At 38.5% G+C, this 20,566-nt stretch overlaps 2 protein-coding genes across 2 annotated transcripts; one reads left to right on the top strand and one right to left on the bottom strand.

Annotated features, from left to right (window-relative positions):
• LOC109226033 (peroxidase 3-like) lies at positions 980–3,346 on the bottom strand. Its single transcript, XM_019390839.1, has 5 exons — positions 3,314–3,346; positions 2,983–3,174; positions 2,662–2,862; positions 2,231–2,390; positions 980–1,508 (listed from the first exon to the last, which is right to left on the bottom strand). The coding sequence occupies exons 1-5, from the start codon at positions 3,344–3,346 to the stop codon at positions 1,090–1,092; spliced, it is 1,005 nt and encodes a 334-aa protein (XP_019246384.1). The 3' UTR covers positions 980–1,089.
• Positions 7,225–8,199, top strand: LOC109226032 (uncharacterized mitochondrial protein AtMg00810-like). Its single transcript, XM_019390838.1, has one exon. The coding sequence runs from the start codon at positions 7,225–7,227 to the stop codon at positions 8,197–8,199; it is 975 nt and encodes a 324-aa protein (XP_019246383.1).

The raw sequence follows: 20,566 nt of genomic DNA, 5'->3' as shown, positions 1-20,566 counted from the left end.
AGTGCTCGTCACCACACCCATACGCCACACACATGGTATTTCACATAGCAAGCAAGTCGGGAATTCCTAATCCGTCAAGTCAAGGTTAGACCAAACACTTACCTCAAGCCAACGGGTAATTCACCGCTCAAATACCGCTTTACCTCTCGATTCCACCACCAATCCACTCGTATCTAGCCATAATTAACTTAATAACATCAATAAATGCTAAAGAAACCAATTCCAATGCATAATTATAGATTTCCCAACATTTTCCCCAAAAAGTCAAAAATCGACACCGGGCCCACTTAGTCAAAACTCGAAATTCGGACCAAAACCCAATTACCCATTCACCCCCGAGCCCGGATATACAATTGATTTTGGAATCTGACCTCAAATTGAGGTCTGAATCCCCAAATTTCGAAATTTCTAAGTTCTACCCAAAACACCTAATTCCACCATGAAAAGCCCTGGATTCTAGGATGAAATGTTGTAAAAAGATGAAATAGATTGAAAGAAATGAGTTAAGAATCATTTACCTATGATAGGAAGAACTAGTCTTTGAAAAATTCCCTCTTGAAGTTTAGGTTTTAAAAAAGGGGAGAATGAATGAAAAATCCCGTCTAAGTTCCTTTTCACACAGTAGCAGATGTCGCATTTGCGACCTGAGCTTCGCAATTACGAAGCTCGCAAATGCGAGACTGGCGCCGCAAATGCGAACCTGCCGCCTTTCTGCTACTGTCGCGAATGCGAACATTTGATCGCAATTGCGATAATCCCCCTTCCCTGACTACTTCGCATTTGCGAAGGCTGGTTCGCATTTGCGAACTCTGCTGGCCCAGCCTCCTATGTTGGGTGTTTAAAAGGCTAAACAAACCCCAGATAGGAATTATACCATCATTTTGAGTTTCTACAATAGCTCTTGACATCATATGTAGTTTATCTAAATCGAACAGAATTAGTAAATACAAAAAGAACATGATGAATAAAAACACAAAAAGGAACATGATACATATTGGCCCAAACCATCTTCACAAAGGGCTCGTCCAAATACCAGCACAAAATCTTAAGCAGTAGAACCAAAAAAGGAAAATGAAACAAAGACTACTCTTAACTATTCACAACCGCACAGTGCTTCCTAATTTCACCAGCAGAGCCTGTCTTAACTTCAATTCTTCCCATTTTCTCCATTGCCTGAGCAAATTCAGTATAGAACTCTTTGAGTGATCCGTCGACGAGTTGATTGACGTATGACTTTGTTGTAGTACTTGTTGTCAAGGCAGCATCAGATTGGAAGAGGCCTCTCCTTTTGAGTAGAAGCTTGTAATAGCTAAGATCAAATGTCCTGATACTCCCTGGGTCCATCTCAACTTTTGTTGTGTTATCATTGAGTGATTTGTATTTTTTGGCCTTAAGGTTAGCTGCATATTCACTGTCTAAAGATGGATCTTGAGTACCAAAAGTTCCAGTGAAATTGTATAAACGTGTTGAAAATGATGAGCAATGAGAGATTCCAATGGTGTGAGCACCTGAAAAAATTATATTGCCCATGGAAATTATAGTTAACGCCTATACAATGGCATTCAGAGGATTTTGCATAAGCAGTATCGACTTATACTCTTACAATTTCACAATTCGGCTGGTAAGTAAGATCGTGTCTCGACTTTTCTGTACCAAATAATTATTTACTAGTATCTGCATTATTTTTCAGAATAATGAATTAGGAGTACTATTTTCATTAACATAATTTAATCAATCCGCATTGGACTCGTTGCAGATAAAAGTGCGTGGAACCCATATGAAGTTATATGTATATAGTTTCTTGGAAAAATATTATCTACACTAATATAATATAAGAAAACTTGTATGAAGCAGTATTGGTTAACACCCCTTACTCTCTTGCAAATGCACCTATACACATACCACACTTATCAGGCAGTCAGGGCATAACAAGAAGTAATACTCCCTCCGTTTCAATTTAAATAACACATTTTCCTTATTAGTCCGTTCCAAAAAGAATGACACATTTCTATATTTAGAAAAAAATCAAATTTGAACTTTTCATTTTATCCACTTTATCCTTAATGAGAAGCTTTTATAGTTACACAAATATTATGACCCCACAAAGCTTTTATCCATTAAGCTTTTACGATCTTCTTTCTTTCTTAAATTTTGTGTCAAGTCAAATTATCTCATCTAAATTAAAACGGAGGGAGTAACATAATAAATATGTGAATTAGTTTTGGCTTACCAGATAATAGAACCAAGTCTTTGAGGTCAAGGCCCTTCTTAGCAAAAGAAGTATGGAGACTAGATAAGTTATTGAATGGAGCTGGAATATCTGTGGTTTCAGAAGAGTTAGAGATTCTTCCATCTCTTCTCCCCGTTGGCACATTCCAATAAGGGCCTCCCTATCATGCCCAACAAGAAGATGGTCATAATAATAAATAGAAAATGAATGGTTAGAAGTACTAATCTCAATAGACATCCACCTAACCGGTTAAATAGTGTGGATGTATAATATATGCATAATGCATGTATAAAATATGTATAATCTTAACTTATATATACACTGGCTAGGCAAAGTAAACAATGAATTAAAACGAATATTTGTATAAAGATCCTAAATGGTTACAAAGAGTTTGGGAATTAGATACTAGATAGTTCATGTTCTTGGCTTACAGTGACCACAATAGAGTCTCTAGCAACCAATGCAACGATATCAGCACAAGAGACTACTCCAGGACATTCAGCTTCAACTACTTTCTTCACAGCATCAATGAAATCGAAACCTCTCATCAGTGTTTGATTAGGAATTCCTACTTTTTCGGTCTGGTTTCCTGTACTCGAAGTTGAATTCAAGAGCACTGAAGCATCACAACCCTGCAAATTAAGATCCCAAAAGAAAGAAAAAAGAAGCAAAATAAGCATAACAACTATGCAATTGTCAAATGATATATTCAAGTGATACATAACAAGACATATATAGTAATTAACAATTACCCTGACAAAACAATCATGGAAATGCATTCTAATTAAGGCAGCGGCAAGAGATGGAGCATTTGGAATGTGCTTTTGGACATAGTCTTGAATGGTCTTCTCTGCTTTAGGACAGCTCTTCGCATAAAAGTTTGGTTGCAATTGAGCATCGTTTGATGCCAGGAGTCGTAGAATACACATCAATATTAAAGGACACTGTAGAAATTAGTGATAGCAATAAAAGTTGTACATAGGCAATTGTAGTTATACAGTAACACTAGCTAATTAACTCAGTTAGTTAGGACATAGAAGATGTTATATATATTAGAGTTGTACAGATGTAAAACTCAACTACTTCATTACTACTGCAATACACAGAGTAGTTCATCTCTGAGATTTCCTTCCTCTCTCTGTAAACTCAGTATCGATCTCTCCTTTGGTATCAGAGCTATGGATCCATGGTGTTTTTTGAGTCGAGAATCTGAGAAAGGGAGGATAGATAGTAGTGTTCTTCTACAATTTAGCTGAAACTCGAAGATTTGAGAGAATCAATCTCGAAAAAACCCTAGATTTCCAATTTTTCTATAATCGATTTAATTACCCCCAATTGAGATCGTTCTTACTGCAAATTTCACCAATTCACAAAGTTCATCGTCTCGAGCATCCGTATTACAGAGAAATTCAGTTCGAAAATGACGCAGGGAACCATAGATCCGGAGAATAGCAGGTCAGAGAAATTCACCGACATTCATCCTCGTCATTCTCTCTACCTACATCCATCAGATACACCAGGTAGTATTTTAATTCCGCAACAATTAACTGGAATTGAAAATTATATTGCATGGAGTAATTCAATGAGAGTTGCACTGTTGGCGAAAAACAAATTAGGGTTTATAGATGGCAAATGTCTCAAAGAGCATTATAAAGGTGATTTAGATCATGAATGGGAAAGGTGTAATGCATTTGTGCTGTCTTGGATTACTAATTCTGTCTCAAAAGAGCTTGCAAATGGCTTAATGTACTCAACCAATGCACACAATGTCTAGATAGATTTAAAGGAACGCTTTGATAAAAGAACCTGACTAGGTTATATCAATTGTTGCGTGAGATTTGCACCATAAGCCAAGAGACTGCTTCAGTTTCAGAATATTTCTCAAAACTGAAAAATGCTTGGGATGAATATTGGTCGATGGTGCCACTTCCTTGTGATTGTGAGAAGCATAAGCAGTATGCAGAACACATGGAACAACAGAAGCTAGTACAGTTCCTAATGGGATAAAATGAAACCTATGCACAAGCAAGGAGTCAAGTATTGTTGACTGTACCAGTGCCAACACTTAACCAAGCTTATAACATGATCATGCAAGATGAGAGTCAAAGAACACAGTCCAGCATGATTTCACAACTTAACCCAGGGTTGCAGCAAATGAATATGACTGATCCAACAGCCTTTGCCTTCACTCAGAACAATAAGTTCAAGAAAAAAAATGGGATGTACTGTGATTACTGTCATCTGAAGGGGCACCTGAAAGAGAATTGTTACAAGCTAGTTGGGTATCCACCAGGTCATAAGTTTCACAGAAGAAAGGGAGTTGACAGGCCACAAGGATCAGGGAATTATAGGGGAGCATCAACAAATAATGCCAATTTTGTGGAAGAATCAGAGGCTAGTCATACAACAACTCACAATGCTTTGCCAATGTTCACTGCAGATCAGTACCACCAACTTTTGAAGCTGATCAACCAAGAGCCAACTGCTGCAGAGGCAAAAGCTAATATGGCAGGTATAAAAGAACTTCTTAATACCTGCTTACTTGTAGGTTCTGAACCTGATTCTTGGGTGATTGACACTGGAGCCTCAAACCATATGGTCTCTAGTCTGAATCTTTTAACTGAATCTACTCCTGTCAAATCCAATTTCAATAAAGTACATCTACCAAATGGACACACAACTTCAATAACACACACAGGGTCTTTGTTACCAAATGATATGTCATTGTATAATGTGTTATATGTTCCAAATTTTTAGTATAATCTGATATCAGTTTCTAAACTCACCAAGGAACTGAAGTGTTATGCTTTATTCTTTCCTGAATTTTGCATCTTTCAGGACCTTTGTACTGGCAAAGTGAGGGGGATTGGTAAGGAGAAGGATGGTCTTTACATACTTCAACCTACCAAGAAGCCATTACCAGTCAAAGGACCTAAGCAATCTTCCTGGTCATTCCTCAGTACACCTACTGTAGTCCCAAGCTCTACTTCAATTCTTCATACATCAGCCTCAGATTCATCTCACTCCTCATTATCAGAATCCAGTCACTGAAATATTTGGCATCAAAGACATGGGCATGCACCAATTGCTGTCATACAAAAAATACCTCTCCTGAAACACCAATTGTTAAATAATGATTCTATGTCTTGTGTTGTTTGTCCTTTAGCCAGGCAAACTAGATTTCCATTTCCTAATAGTGTCAAGAAAACTGTATCTCCTTTTGAAATTTTGCATATGGATGTGTGGGGTCCATATAGACAATATACTTACAATGGATATAGACACTTCCTCACTATTGCGGATGATTACTCTATAATGACATGGCTTTATTTGATGAAAATGAAGAGTGATGCTTTTCTTTTAATCAAATCTTTTCTCACCTTAGCTAAAACACAATTCTCTACCACTATTAAAGTCATCAGAACTGATAATGGCCTTGAATTTTTTAATTCACAAATTTCCACACTCTTTACTTCTCTTGGAATTGTCCATCAGAGTTCTTGTGTACACACTCCACAACAGAATGGAGTGGCTGAAAGAAAACATAGACACTTACTTGAAATGGCTAGGGCTCTTAGATTTCAAGCTCATGCACCTTTAAAGTTCTGGGGGGAATGTGTCCTAACAGCAGCTTTCCTTATTAATAGGCTGCCATCTTCAGTACTTTCAGGGAAATCACCTTTTGAGTTGTTTCATGGATATTAACCCTCATTTGTCTACCTTAAAGTGTTTGGATGTCTCTGTTATGTCACCACTCCTCACCCCCTTGATAAATTTGCTTCTAGAGCCATTCCTTCCATCTTCATGGGATATTCAGAAACTCAAAAGGGTTACAAACTATACAACATCTCCAGTGGCACTTTCTTTGTCAGTAGAGATGTATCTTTTAGGGAAAATGTGTTTCCTTTCAAGCATCCTAAGTCTACCTTCCTGTGTTATCCCACTCCTGACTCCACTCATATCTTTCCTCCTAAGTCTGCCACTCCACCCATTGATGATAGCTTTCCTACTCTTCCCATACCAAGTTCAGCTATTCCTTCAACCTCCACTCCTGTCATCTCTTCTCCTTCACCTTCTCACTCCAATTCTGACTCTCCTCTCTTGTCTTCTACTCCTGCTCCTCCTCCATCTCCATGTCAGTTGCCTCCTTCTCCTCCTTCATCACCTCCTGGTCTTAGAAGGTCTCTTAGAACCTCTAAGCCTCCCATTTGGCTCACAGATTATGTCCCTGGTACTAAGTCATCTCACACTCCTTATCCTTTATCTGCTTCTCTCTGCTACTCTGCCTTATCTCCCTCTTATAAAGCTTGTCTTACTGCTTTCTCTTCTATTGTTGAGCCCCATTCTTTTGAGCAGGCTACCAGTGATAGTAATTGGGTTCAGGCTATGAACCTTGAACTTCAGGCTCTCAATGACAATCACACCTGGGAATTAGTGGATTTACCTGCAGGTAAAAACCCCATTGGGTGTAAATGGGTCTTTAAGGTAAAGTACAAAGCTGATGGGACTGTGGAAAGGTTTAAGGCCAGACTTGTAGCAAAAGGGTTCACTCAACAAGAGGGCCTTGATTATCATGAGACTTTTTCTCCAGTAGTTAAAATGGTCACTGTCAGAAGTGTTGTGGCCATTGCTGCTCAACACAATTGGCCTTTATACCAAATGGATGTTTACAATGCTTTCCTCCAAGGAGATCTCTCTGAAGAAGTCTACATGTCTTTGCCTCAGGGATTTGGTAGTCAGGGGGAGACTAGGGTGTGTAGACTTCTCAAATCCCTCTATGGTCTCAAACAGGCTAGTAGACAATGGAATTTGAAGCTCACTTCAGCTCTTATATATTCTGGCTTCACACAAAGCAAGCTGGACTATTCTCTATTCACTAAGAGACAGAATAATGACATAGTTATTATCCTGGTTTATGTTGATGACTTGTCAATTACAGGTAGTGATCAGGAGCTGATTCAAGAAGCTAAAACTATTCTGAATAAAAATTTAAAATGAAAGACCTGGGAGAACTGAGATTCTTTCTAGGAATTGAGTTTGCAAGGTCAAGCAAGGGCATTCTTATGAACCAAAGGAAATATGCACTGGAGCTTGTATCGGAATGTGGATTGGGAGCAGCAAAGCCAACTGATTCACCTTTGGATCAAAACTTGAAGCTCACAAGTGTAGAATATGATAAGCATTGTGGAGGACAAACAAGTGATAAAGAACTGGAGGACAGAAGAACATATCAGAGGTTAATTGGAAGACTATTATATCTAGCAATCACAAGACCTGACATATCTTTTGCAGTTCAAGTTCTGAGTCAATTTATGAATGCTCCAAAACAGTCTCACTATGAAGCAGCCTTAAGGGTAGTAAAATATGTTAAAGGTTCACCAGGGCATGGACTACTGATGAGCAACAAAGCTAGTGGAAAAGTGACTGCATTTTGTGATGCAGATTGGGCATCTTGGTCAATGACCAGGAAGTCAGTCACAGGATATTGTATAAAGCTGGGGGATTCTATCATTTCATGGAAATCCAAGAAACAGAGTACTGTGTCAAGAAGTTTAGCAGAAGCTGAGTATAGAAGCATGGCCACCACTGTGGCTGAGTTGGTATGGGTGCATGGATTACTGGAAGAATTGGGAGTAAAAGTTGACCTACCTATGGAGCTCCATTGTGACAACAAAGCAACCTTACAAATTGCCTCTAATCCAATGTACCATGAGCGCACAAAGCATATAGAAATTGATTGTCACTTTATTAGAGAAAAATTGCAACAGGGGTTGATCAAAACAGCACATGTCTCAAGTAGGAACCAAATTGTAGACATATTGACTAAGGCACTCGGGAAACAATTGCATAGTGAAATGGTTGGCAAGTTGGGGATGATAAATATCTTTTCGCCACCCAACTTGAGGGGGAGTGCAGAAATTAGTGATAGCAATGAAAGTTGTACATATGCAATTGTAGTTGTACAGTAACACTAGCTAATTAACTCAGTTAGTTAGGACATAGAAGATGTTATATATGTATATATTAGAGTTGTACAGATGTAAAACTACTTCACTACTGCAATACACAGAGTAGTTCATCTCTGAGATTTCCTTCCTCTCTCTGAAAACTCAGCATCGATCTCTCTTCAACAGACACAAATAGCCTAATGTAACCATTTTTGTTTCTAATCTTCAATTGGAGATATGTTCTTTCCTTTGTTGTGTTTCTTGACACACATCAATTCCAAGAACATCTGAGTTTTTTATAGGCACTAAGCTAGGTTACCAAAGCTGACTAACACGTGCGCATATTAGTACTGCTCATCTTTTTCTATTTGTTTGTTTGATTGATTATTACATTACTCTGTCTCTTGTTGTACCCGTTCAGTAAGATTCATATTTCATAATCATATAGACCGACCTTTCCTTTTCCATACATAAATAAATACTCTTATTTGATTTAGTTAAAAAAAACATATTGGAAGAAATTCATTCAGGACTGCATGTATGTCTTAACATCTCTATGCTAATTTAGGATTTAAAACTTATGTGTTTCGGATTTCAGTCCTTTTAAGTTACTTAATTTTAAATTGGATTTCTTTAGTCATATACAAGGTTTGGACCAACGTAACTGTACTTTGGTGATCTCATAACTTAAAAGCTAGCTCCGCCCTATATATATATATATATATATATATATATATATATATATATATATATATATATANCTTTGTGTCCGTGCTTCTTTGTCCTTCTAATTATTTCTTGCTTTTATGGCTGTCATTAGGATTGAAAAGTGGCTTTTATATATATATATATATATATATGTTTTTCACACAAACAAGAATACACACATAAAAACGAATCTTTGTGTCCGTGCTTCTTTGTCCTTCTAATTATTTCTTGCTTTTATGGCTGTCATTAGGATTGAAAAGTGGCTTTTATATATATATATATATATATATGTTTTTCACACAAACAAGAATACACACATAAAAACGAATCTTTGTGTCCGTGCTTCTTTGTCCTTCTAATTATTTCTTGCTTTTATGGCTGCCATTAGGATTGAAAAGTAGAAAAAGCCACCTGCTCCTGGAGATATATCTATTTGGGAGGTCCAAGTTCTATCAGTAAATAGGAGCTAATAATATACCTGCTACCACAGTTAGCAGCCGGACAGCTTATGTAATATTCTTTTGGCATGTCCACATCAATTTGTCAACTATTAAAACTGCTTTGCTACTTGTTTTATTTCAAATTAATTCAGTGAGATCAGGTGTTTAAAACAATTAGACAGCAAAAACGAAAAAAAAAAAACGTAGAGATCAATCCAATAACGACTATTTGCAAGTCAAAATTATGTTTTCAGAAATTGGAACATGGCAGCAGCTGATTGAAGGGGTTTTAACACCGTATGCCCCTCTATAAATCTCTTTACTCACTATGCCTTAATTATGAAAGTTACACTGTATACCTATAAAGAAATTACATCGTATANCTTTTACCAAACCAAACCAAGTATTTGGGATCTACCTCACCTCTGGCTCGGTCCTGTATTATAGTTTTGGGCTCAAGGTACCTGCAATCATTCCATATCTTTCGGATTCGGCCTTCAGGGAATGCAGCTTTTGGGCCTAATTCAATGACTTGCCCACTCAGGTCTTCATCGTTGTGCACCGTCTGGAATCTTCCAAATTGTCGCAAAACTCGGTAAGGAGCATAGGGCTGAATGCTTCGAATACCCATCAAAAGAATATAAGAGACCTCTGCTGATGTGTATACAGCTTCAGTAGGAGGAAGCCATCCATAAGCCCACAACTTTCTCTGCTGTGAGGGATCTTAAACATGACGACTAGGCCTCAGTACCCTCAGGGAACTCAATACCTGTAACCCGGGTCTCGAATTCTGCAATACAACTCAACCCGGTTAAACCGTAGTTCATGTAACCTGTGCGGTGACAGAGGTGTTCCTGTATCCACAATTGCAAGAGCAAATTGCAACCTTGAAAGAATTTCTCCCCTTCTCGACATTTGGTCAGAGCTCGGTATATTTCCGCTACAATCAGAGGAGCCACTGTGCTAGTAGGTTTCTTCATGGCAACATCTAGCATCCCTACTAGACCAAGGTCTATGTGACCATCTTTCCTAGGGCAAATTACCACTCCCAAAAAGGCCACCATGAAGGCTAATCCCCGTCGGTCTTCCCATTTGTCTTTATTTCCAGCATGTGTTAATCTTGTGTTGGGTTCCTCGAAACCTTTGGGGTTACCATACCGGTGATATAAGAAATGCAATGTACAACACCCTTCCGCCAGATGCGGGTCTTGAATATCCCGACTGATGTTCAACAAATCTAAGAACCTATGGAGGGTTACCGGTCATGGGGCCAATGGGTATCTTCCATGTAGGTTCCCGTTGAGACCTGCGTATCCGGCGATCTCTTCCACTGTAGGTGTGAGTTCAAAATCTGAAAACCGGAATATATTACGGGTCGAGTCCCAAAATGGTATCAGTGCATCAATGACGTCCTTCCTTGGTTTGATTTTCAATAAATTTACGAGACCGCCCAAGCTTTTGACCACAGTATCTCTGCTTCCTTTTCCTAAGTCATGCCACCACATATGGAGTTTCAAAGGGATCTCGCTCAGGACTGAGAAGGTTTCGATGTTACTTGAATTCATCCTGCACATTTATTTAGGGAAATTTAATGATTTATTTTGAAAAATGGCTATTTGTGCAAAGCTTCTTTATTTAGAAAATAAGGACTTGGATTTGCAAATACGGCCTTTCAACACTTCTGGGAGGAAGATTTTAAGGCTATGCCCGCAAACCGTTTAAAAATGACTCAGGGTGGCTATTCATACAAAAACGGCCTTCCGGCGTCCTTTTGGGGACATTCGGCTTATTTTAGATAGGAATGGCATCACCCGACTTATTTATGACATAAAATTAAAATTTGACATTTTTTTTTGTTTTTTTGGCTATTTTTGAAAAAGGAGGTTGGACCCGATGAGGGTTGCCTACGTATCTCACATCCGGTGAGAATCAAACCGGCGTAGTTCGGGCAGAATTGCCAAAATCAAAAATGTATTTTTTGAACAACGATTTTCTTCCTATTTTTTCAAATATTTTTCTCTTTTTTTTTTTTCACTTTTTCAAAAATCCGGTAGCATTTCGATACTATTTGGGCATTGGGGTTTTTCAAAACATATGGTTACCCACACTTAGTCCTAACACTGCTTATTTTCTCAATTTTCACTCATTTAGACAAGCCGGTCAACAGGCAAAGCCGAGCAAATAAATGCGCAAGTAGCACGTAAGATGCATCAAGATGGTCAATTCATTTCAGGTCACCTGTCCTAGACGGACCCAACCCCTGTGTTGAGTCCCCTAAGTCAAATGCACATGATGCAAACAACCGTCCTACTAGGGATCCGGCATGAGGTTTTGTTCTTCTAGGTTTAACTCTAGGTTTATTGGTCTAAACCCGGATTACCCGAGCGGACAACTCGAGCCGAGGGGGAGGCAGCGTACCAGGGATACAGAAGCTCCGCCGGCTTAGCAACTTATCCAAACCTCGTTCTAAATTAGGAAAGACTCTAAACAGAAGAGAAGCTATGTGAAGTGCACCCTTCTCCATGATGTAGAAGACTCAGAGAGAGGAAGGGATTCGCGACAGTTTATATATACAATTTCAACAAATATCAAAGCGGTAAAATATTTAGCACATATAGCATGGAACATGTAGAAAAATCAGATAAAGCCAAATATAACAATTGTACTATGCTCGAATTCTTGAACCCTGAATCGAAATTCTGGGTCCTGATCCCCAGCAGAGTCGCCAGAGCTGTCACACCTCCTTTTTACACACCTACCCCGAAGGATAATGTATAAGGGAGTTTTCCATTCAAAGTGACATTATTCGAAATGGGATTATTTATTTGGTTTTTAGAGTCGCCACTTGGGAAAGGATTGGCTTTTGGTGTCCCAAGTCACCGGTTAACTTGAATCCCAAATCGAGGAAAATTTTGACTTCCCAGTTGGAGTCTGCGAACCAGAAATTCTGAATAAGGAATTCTGTTGACCCGAGGGAAGGTGTTAGGCACCCCCGGATCCCGTGGTTCTACCACGGTCGCTTAAATTACTATAAATGGCTAAAATCTGATTTTTATATATGTTCAAACTTATAATACAATTTTTACAAGTTTGTTTAACCGTTTTTAATTAGTTTTTTATGAAAGTGAACGCCGTTTAAGAGCGTGTTCTTGGATCACGTCACATGAAATGCACCCGGAACCTCGACACCTCCTATTCAACGTTTTGGGATTTGGATTTGGGTCGCATGAAATGCACACCCGTATTTAAGAAGGTAAAATTATTAAAAGCGCGCCTAAAGTGGCTAGCGTCTTGTTAACTTTGCGGGAGGCCATAAAAATTCGCTAAATGGCACGTCCCAAATTTCTAAGTATTTCAATATAATCATTTAATGAGGGCCCCGCAATTTATATGTTTTGTGCGGCGAGGCTCGTCTCATTTTTATTTAAAGGCCATCCTAAAAGAAACTATGATTTTCTATTTATTTTGTCTCTAAAGGTCTAAATTCGGGCTTCGAATTCAAGTCCGAATTCAAACAAAAGGGGGGACCCTCTTAATTTGAACCCGCCACCTAATTCGAAACCCAAATTTATATTTGCAAATTAATCCCTGTAATCCTAGCATGATTTTATGACTTTTAGCGTTTTGGGCCTTGAACCGTTGGCCCAGGCCTGATTAATATACATATCGACAGGAGTGTACACCACTTGGGCTTTTTTTCTGCTCAGATAGCCCAATTGCCCCTTTACTGAAATATTATTGCTTTGGCTCAACATTGAGCCCATAAAATGACTTCTCAGATCTGCAGCTATCAAACCAATTTATTAAGGATGCAAATCTAATATTGATTAAATAAATATTCCATACTTATCATTGATTGCCTAAAAAAGGATGATTTAAGGTTTATTAATTAATGGAGTGCATTATGCGTTTAAACAAGCCTAAATCAGCATCTAACTCTTGTGAAAAACTATCCAGTACATCATGGTTTATGAATCCTGAATGAAATCTTACCAATAGTACTTTCAAAAGACAAAATCAATCTAATATGAAAATATTGAGCTGAGATCAAATACACCACATTAGAACTACTTGACAACACACTTTATAAATCCGAGGTCCAGGTAATTCACGTGTTCATGAATCATATCCAAGCTAATAGTTCAAACAATCATTATCTACAAGTCCACAGTCTATTTAGTTACAAATAAGTATAGTCCAAGCAAAGTTTATTAGTAACAGAACTAGTAATGGCTACAAGGACAAATTCAAGTAGAAAAAATTAGTGTTCCTTCATCATTCAACTTCGAAGTCATGCAAATTCAATGATGCCTGTTTCCAGAATTCCAAAATTGAGAAAATGTACCTGAGTATCAAATCAACAAGGAAAATAGGAATCAGCAGCAGTTGGCAATTAACAGCAAATTCAGACAACAATTCACAGCAGCTGGAATCAATTTGGATTTAATTGGAACCCAGGAAACGATATTACACCAAATCAGGATCAACTTTAGCTAATATAACGCCCAAAAAGCTTGAATACACTCGAAATCACTTGAATTTAACTCAGGAAGTTTCTGAAGCTTCAACAACTAAAAAAAACCAAGCTAAATGCAGAATTAACCTAAGAAGTGCAATGCAACAGTATATTTTTTGGGGTTTCGAAAGTTTTCTGTTTTTTTTTTGGTTTTACTGGAGAGTTTTATATCTAAAATAAAGGTTTCTAGAACTATATAACTTCATATCTGAATCTCTTTAGTTTGGAACTTCAAATTTGAAATTCAGACTTGAAAAAGGGGATTTTGAGGGGGAATTAGGAGCTGGAATGTTTTAGGGAATTTTTCAGACTTCTAAACTTGTAAAAGAAGGCATTAGAAGTGCCTTTTATAGGCAAGGATGGGCAGGAATGTTCTGGAACTTATTCATCCATTTTTCCCCTTTTATTTTCAGAAATCAGTCATTAAACCCTAAATTTGTGGCTTGTTGCCCAAGCTACTGCTCTAAGAATCCTGAAACTTACACTAAGGCCCTCTTCTAGAAGGGCCTAGGGTGTTTTTCTACCTATGGAATGCCTATACTACCCTTGTTTTTGTTTTGAAACTACTGGCCCTTAACAAACCAGCCCATTTTGGATGCCTAAACTACCCTTGATTGCCCCTGAAATTACTAACCAAACCCAACCCCATTTGCCTTAGTTAAAATTCAACTATGGTTAATTGAAGGCTAAGTTATTCAGCTATATCCAAACCTTAAGCCTAATTAGATTGCAAATGAACACTAAATTGAAAAACAATTAAAACTATACTAAATAAACTGACAGAAGTATTAGTCTAATCAAACAAAATCAAACAACACCCAAAACAGATTTGAAACGCAAAATTAGACTAACTAAGCAACAAAAGCTAACAGGAAATCCAACCAATGCTTAACCAATCGAAATTAAAATTAATACCTAAATAGAATCAAATCAAGACTAAAATAAAATCTAACTACACTACAATTCGAATCCATCAAAACAAAAATATCAAAATTACTGAAGCTCAGAAATAATTTACAATCAAAATTAAATCGAAATACACTAACATCAAAGTTACTGAAATCAAAAACAGAACAAGAAAAAAAATCAAAAATTAAACTAACATGAAACAATTACTGAAATTCAAGTCAAAGTAACAGCAAACAATTGCATTGAAAGAACATACAAAAAAAGAAAGAAAAGGGGTTAAGAAACTTACTGAATTTCAACTTTAATGCATTATTCTTGAAATTGGCCCCAAAAATGATATTATATGTTTATTTCATGTCAAATAAACACATAATATCATTTTTAGGGCCATTAGGCACTGATAGTCATGCGTCGCCATTTCACCCTTACTCGAAACCCTAGATGTGAGATTTGGGCTATTCAGTTAGGGTTTTTATAAAATAATCAATGGTATAGGGCTTGTGGTGACTTGGGGATGATAGGGTGTGAATTTGGTTGAGTTTGGACGAGTTGAGGTTTTGGCCGGATTTTGATTTGAAATTCGAGGACTTGGGTGAGGGTTTGAAGGAAACAGGCCATGGATTTGTAAAGAGGGAGATGAGGAGATTATATGGTGAAAATTTGGGGCCGTTTGGTGGTGGCGCCACCGTGGGCGGCGGAGGCGGCGTCCACAGATTTGATTATTCGAGCAGATTGGGTTGGATTCGATGGATGATTTTTGGAGTTTTGGAAAGAGGAGATGAAGGCGATTAAGAGGTGTAAATTTGGGTGTTATTGGGTGAAGCCGCCGGCGGCGGACGACGGAGGAGTGGCGGGGGCGTGGTGGGGCCGGTGGCGTTACAGGGTACGAGGAAGAGGAAGAGGAAGAGGAAGAATGTTTTAGGGTTTGAGATGTTTTTCGAACAGTTTTATTCATTATTATGAACACATCTGGGCCGTTTGATCATGGGGAATGGATGGCGTGGATTAGGTGACGCCAAAACGGCGTCGTTTTAGTTAATAGAAAGGCAGGCCGGGTTAGGGATTAGATTGGGCTTGGGCATGGGGTAATTTTTGGTCCGATTTTGATTTGTTTGGACTAGAATTTGATTTTGGCCCCATGCTCTCTTTTAATTCTTTTTTATTCTTTTCTTTTTCCTTTTTGTGTTTATTTTTGTATTTTACTTATTATTATTAATAATTTTTTTTTTTTTTTGTATTTTCTGATTGTATTATGTAAAATAAAAGACCCAAATTAAATCTAAGATGATACTAATTAACTAATTCCTAATTTAAGAGGAAACTAAATCAAAAAATGTAAAATGTAAAATTTAAATTGTTAAAAAGACTTATTTTTGTTAATTTTTTTTCTCTTGTTTTAGTAATATTAATTGACTAAAAAAAAATATAAAGTCAAATTCTAGATGCAAATATACTATTTTTGTACTTTTTGTGAATTATGGCAACTAAAATGCACACACAAAAAATGCAAACAAGGCACAAAATTATGCAATTAATTCAATTAATAAAGAAAAATCCTAATTCTAAGGAATTTATAGGAGTAATTTAAGTGTGGCAAAAATCACGTGCTCACAGCTGCCCCTCTTTGCTCGAAGACACGGAGGGTTTTCGGGCGAAGATAAATGTGCACCATGAAGGATTTTTGCCTGCTCAGCACTCCATGAGAAGCATTTTGAAAAATCGTCTGACCGAACCCTGCTTCAAAGGTTGCCTACATATCCTTGACTATAAAGGAATCAGGTCAGTGTAGTTCTGGAAGGTTTGGTAGCTGGGACTACCAGAAGCTGTGATTTCACTGCTGTTGCTGCTGCTACTGCTTGCTGACCTCCTTATTACACCAAAAGGAAAATCAAAGCTAAGCTAGTTATGCCTATCAACTATGAATTACAAGATTCCTATCTATAATTTTCTTGAAACTTGATCTTGAGTCTTAGCTGATTTTGTTGTGGACTTCGATCTGAGTCTTGATGCTCGCAAGCTGTAGATGTCAGTTCTTTCTTCAGCATTGGGTCAAGACGGGATCGGCGGAACTTGTGGCTTCAATCAAGTTTTGAGCAATCCACATCTCTGTTTGCTTCAACATTTTGAATTTATTTCTTTTTGTTCTTTTCTTCTTTTCTTTATTCTGGATTAAGACTCATTCCAACGGTCGTCTCGCACCCCTGTGCCTCGGTGTTAGACCTGCTTAAGACACCAAAACAAACAAACGAACGAAATTTTTCTGCCCCAGTTTTCACTAGGAAAATTTCGTGAGTTAGTTGTGACACATATTTAAGCGATCAAATCAGAATTGTGTAGGGAGAGCCTCGGTTTTTGGCCGGGATTTGGAAAGGAAAAAGCTCCTCGGTTTTTTGGCCGGGAGATCCTCGGTTTTTTGGCCGGGATTTGGAAAGAAAAAGCTCCACGGTTTTTTGGCTGGGAGATCCTCGGTTTTTGGCCGAGCTTTGGAAAGAAAAAGCTCCACGGTTTTTTGGCCGGGAGATCCTCGGTTTTCTGGCCGGGATTTGGAAAGAAAAAGCTCCACGATTTTTGTCCGGGAGATCCTCGGTTTTTTGGTTGGGATTTTGGAAAGAAAAAGCTCTACGGTTTTTGGCCGGGAGATCCTCGATTTTTTGGCCGGGATTTGGAAAGAAAAAGCTCCACGGTTTTTTTTGGGAGATCCTCGGTTTTTTGGCCGGGATTTGGAAAGAAAAAGGCTCCACGGTTTTTTGGCCGGGATTTGGAAAGAAAAAGCTCCACGTTTTTTGGCCGGGAGATCCTCGGTTTTTTGGCCGGGATTTGGAAAGAAAAAGCTCCACGGTTTTTTGGCCTGGAGATCCTCGATTTTTTGGCCCGGATTTGGAAAGAAAAAGCTCCAAGGTTTTTTGGCTGGGAGGTACTCTATTTTTTGGCCGGGATTTGGAAAGAAAAAGCTCCACGGTTTTTTGGCCGGGAGGTCCTCGGTTTTTTGGCCGGGATATTTAAGGAATGGGATCCTATGCTACCATGATTTGTTTTCTTTTGGGATTTTCATTTTTATTTCCTTTCTTCTTTCTTTTGTTTTTCTTTTGTTTTCCTCTTTATATGTTTTCCTTTTATTTAGCAAAATACATGAAAGAACTTGGGGAGAGGAAACTTCCTTTTTGGTCGTTTTCCTGCTGCAAAGCTGTTTCAGCGCTTGCGCGTTTCATTTCTTTTTGGGCTGCACCTGCTTCTTGCACGGTTGCCTTGAATTAGACCTATTTTCAACAAAGAACAATTTGTTAGTTTGAAACGGTGGTTGGTTTTGTGGCCTTGATCATCTCAATTGCTTGATCCCGGCCCCATTTCCGTTGAGAACTTTGCTGCTCGTTTGCCTTGAGGGTGAATCTCTTTTCAAACCGACCGGGTTCAGCCTTAGGACTTCATGATGACTCGCCCGTGTGGGCTCTAGCCTTTTCACTTTATTCTGCCCTTGGGACCTTTGCCTTTGACTTCCTTCCTTTTCCAACGTTTTTGCTTTGAAAGCATCAACCACTATGGTCAGTCGAGATTGGCCTGACGCACTCGCTGAGGCTGGGTATTTTCTTCGACTCTGACCAGGCGGAGCCCTGTGAAGCCGGTCCTGCCACCTTTTCTTTGTACTAGTTACGGAATCAGAGTTAAACCGAAAGGGATTCAAAGAAAAAGTATGCAAAAGGCAAGCATATGATTTTAAAGAGAAGCGTCCCTTTCGGGGGAAAAGAAAGACTTATCTGGGGTGTGCACGCTAGCTTCAAATGAACATGACATGCTTCTTGGACTGGACGCCCGACCCACACAAACTTTCCAACTTCCCGTGAATCCATTGATCCGCATTTCAAAACCAGGGAACCTCGCCAGGACTCTTCTAGTGATGAGATGTCTTCTTTTCGGCCGGCAGCGCCCTTCGCGGGTTTTCGCTAATCGACCTCTCTCATTTCTCTTCTCACCGTCGCCCGATAGTGCTCTTTGCGAGTTTTCACTAAGCGGACTCTCTCATTTTCATTTTCTCTTCTCACCATCGCCTTATGGTGCCCGAAGGTTCTCACCGATAAGACTCTCTCATTTTATTTCTCTCAATTTGCATTGTGTCAGATTTCAACAATAACGTTTTTCACTTCCATTCCTTTGTCAATTGATCGGAAGGACTTGGACAAGGTTTTGGGGTAAAAAGGATTTTGGGCGGAACTACAACTTTGGGACCATTTCGACGGATTCATGGCCGAACCATTATATCATCTGCCCCAGTTTCATCTTTTGGGGAAAAATGGGATTTTTGTTTTGGTGTGACTGAACCTCAGGGTGAGGCTGCCTACGTATCCTTTCGGAATCAAGTCAGACGTAGTTCAAAAAGTAATTTTGTTTTTTTTTCGTTTTTTTTGTTTTTTTTTTCATCATATCATATTTTCTTTTGCTTTTCTTTTTTTTTACTTTTTCTTTTTCTCTTTTTCCATCATATTTTCTTTTCCTTTTCTTTTTTTTTCTCTTTTTTTTCTCTTCTTTTTTTTCTTTTCTTTTTTTTCGATAATACTTCCGGGTTCCAAAGAGGGTAGCCAAAGAAGGGTAACCGGCTCAAATGGGTTTACAAGGGTTGATAGTGTTTGGATAGCGAGAAAGAAAGCCTTCGTCATCTTAATTGCACAAAAGCCATCGCCGAATGAGGATTAGACGTAGTACCTTTTTACTGCATCTGCATTGACTGCTGTCTCAGGATCATTCCCTTCGATGTCTCCCAGATACAGTGCTCCTCTTGGCAATATTTTTCGGATGATGTATGGACCTTTCCAATTAGGGGCAAACTTCCCTTTTGCTTCCTGATGATGAGAGATAATGCGTCTGAGTACCAGCTGTCCCACNACTGAACCTCAGCGAGAGGCTGCCTACGTATCCTTCAGAATCAAGTACAACGTAGTTCAAGGTAAATTATTTTGTTTTTGTTTTTTTTCATCATATCATTATTTTCTTTTCTTTTTCTTTTCCTCTTTTTCCATCATATTTTCTTTTCCTTTTCTTTTTTTCTTTTTTTTCTTCTCTTTTTTTTCCGATAATACTTCCGGGTTCCAAAGAGGGTAGCCAAAGAAGGGTAACCGGCTCAAATGGGTTTACGAAGGGTTGATAGTGTTTGGATAGCGAGAAGGAAAGCCTTCGTCATCTCAATTGCACAAAAACTAACACCGCAGAGAGCCTAGACATAGTACCTTTTACTGCATCTGCATTCACAGCTGTTTCGGGATCATTTCCTTTGATATCTTCCAAATACAATGCTCGTTTCGGCAATATTTTCCGGATGGTGTATGGACCCTTCCAATTAGGAGCGAATTTTCCTTTTGCTTCCTGGTGATGAGGGAGACTGCGTCTTAACACGAGTTGTCCCACTTCAAAATTCCTGGGAGGCACCTTCTTGTTGTAAGCGCGAGCCATTCTTTGTTGGTAAAACTGCCCGGATGTGCCCTAAGTACAGCATACTCTTTTGTTGTAATGTATGGACCTTTCCAAACCGCGAACCAATTTTCTTTTAATTGTTCCAATTCTTTTTTTTATTTCCTCAAGGTCACCTTCTTTCCATTTCGACTCTTGATTCATGATTTCGAAATCTGATAGCGTTTTGGGGTCTAGGCATGAAGTCTGCAAGCATGTCATGTTATTTAAAGCTGCATTATTAGAACTAAAGAGAAGAAAATGAAGGAGAAAATAGCAAAATCAGAAAGAAAAATGAACGAAGAAGTTTTGATTTTTTTTTTGGGAATTTTGAAGACAACAGGGTTCACATTCGGGAACTTAAAGACCAGAAACTAAA

The sequence above is a fragment of the Nicotiana attenuata genome, chromosome 5 (assembly GCF_001879085.1).
Source record: "Nicotiana attenuata strain UT chromosome 5, NIATTr2, whole genome shotgun sequence".
Classification (NCBI taxonomy): Eukaryota; Viridiplantae; Streptophyta; class Magnoliopsida; order Solanales; family Solanaceae; genus Nicotiana; species Nicotiana attenuata.
This window is presented reverse-complemented; position numbering and strand designations above follow the sequence as displayed.

Bases quoted from the DNA above. Each gene is read 5' to 3' on its own strand.
- LOC109226032 (XM_019390838.1), top strand. From the start codon at position 7,225: ATGAAAGACCTGGGAGAACTGAGATTCTTTCTAGGAATTGAGTTTGCA.
- LOC109226033 (XM_019390839.1), bottom strand. From the start codon at position 3,346: ATGAACTACTCTGTGTATTGCAGTAGTAATGAA. The intron at 3,175-3,313 runs GTAGTTGAGTTT...TAATTTCTACAG, and splicing joins TGTATTGCAGTAGTAATGAA to TGTCCTTTAATATTGATGTG. The intron at 2,863-2,982 runs GTAATTGTTAAT...CTTAATTTGCAG, and splicing joins TCCATGATTGTTTTGTCAGG to GGTTGTGATGCTTCAGTGCT.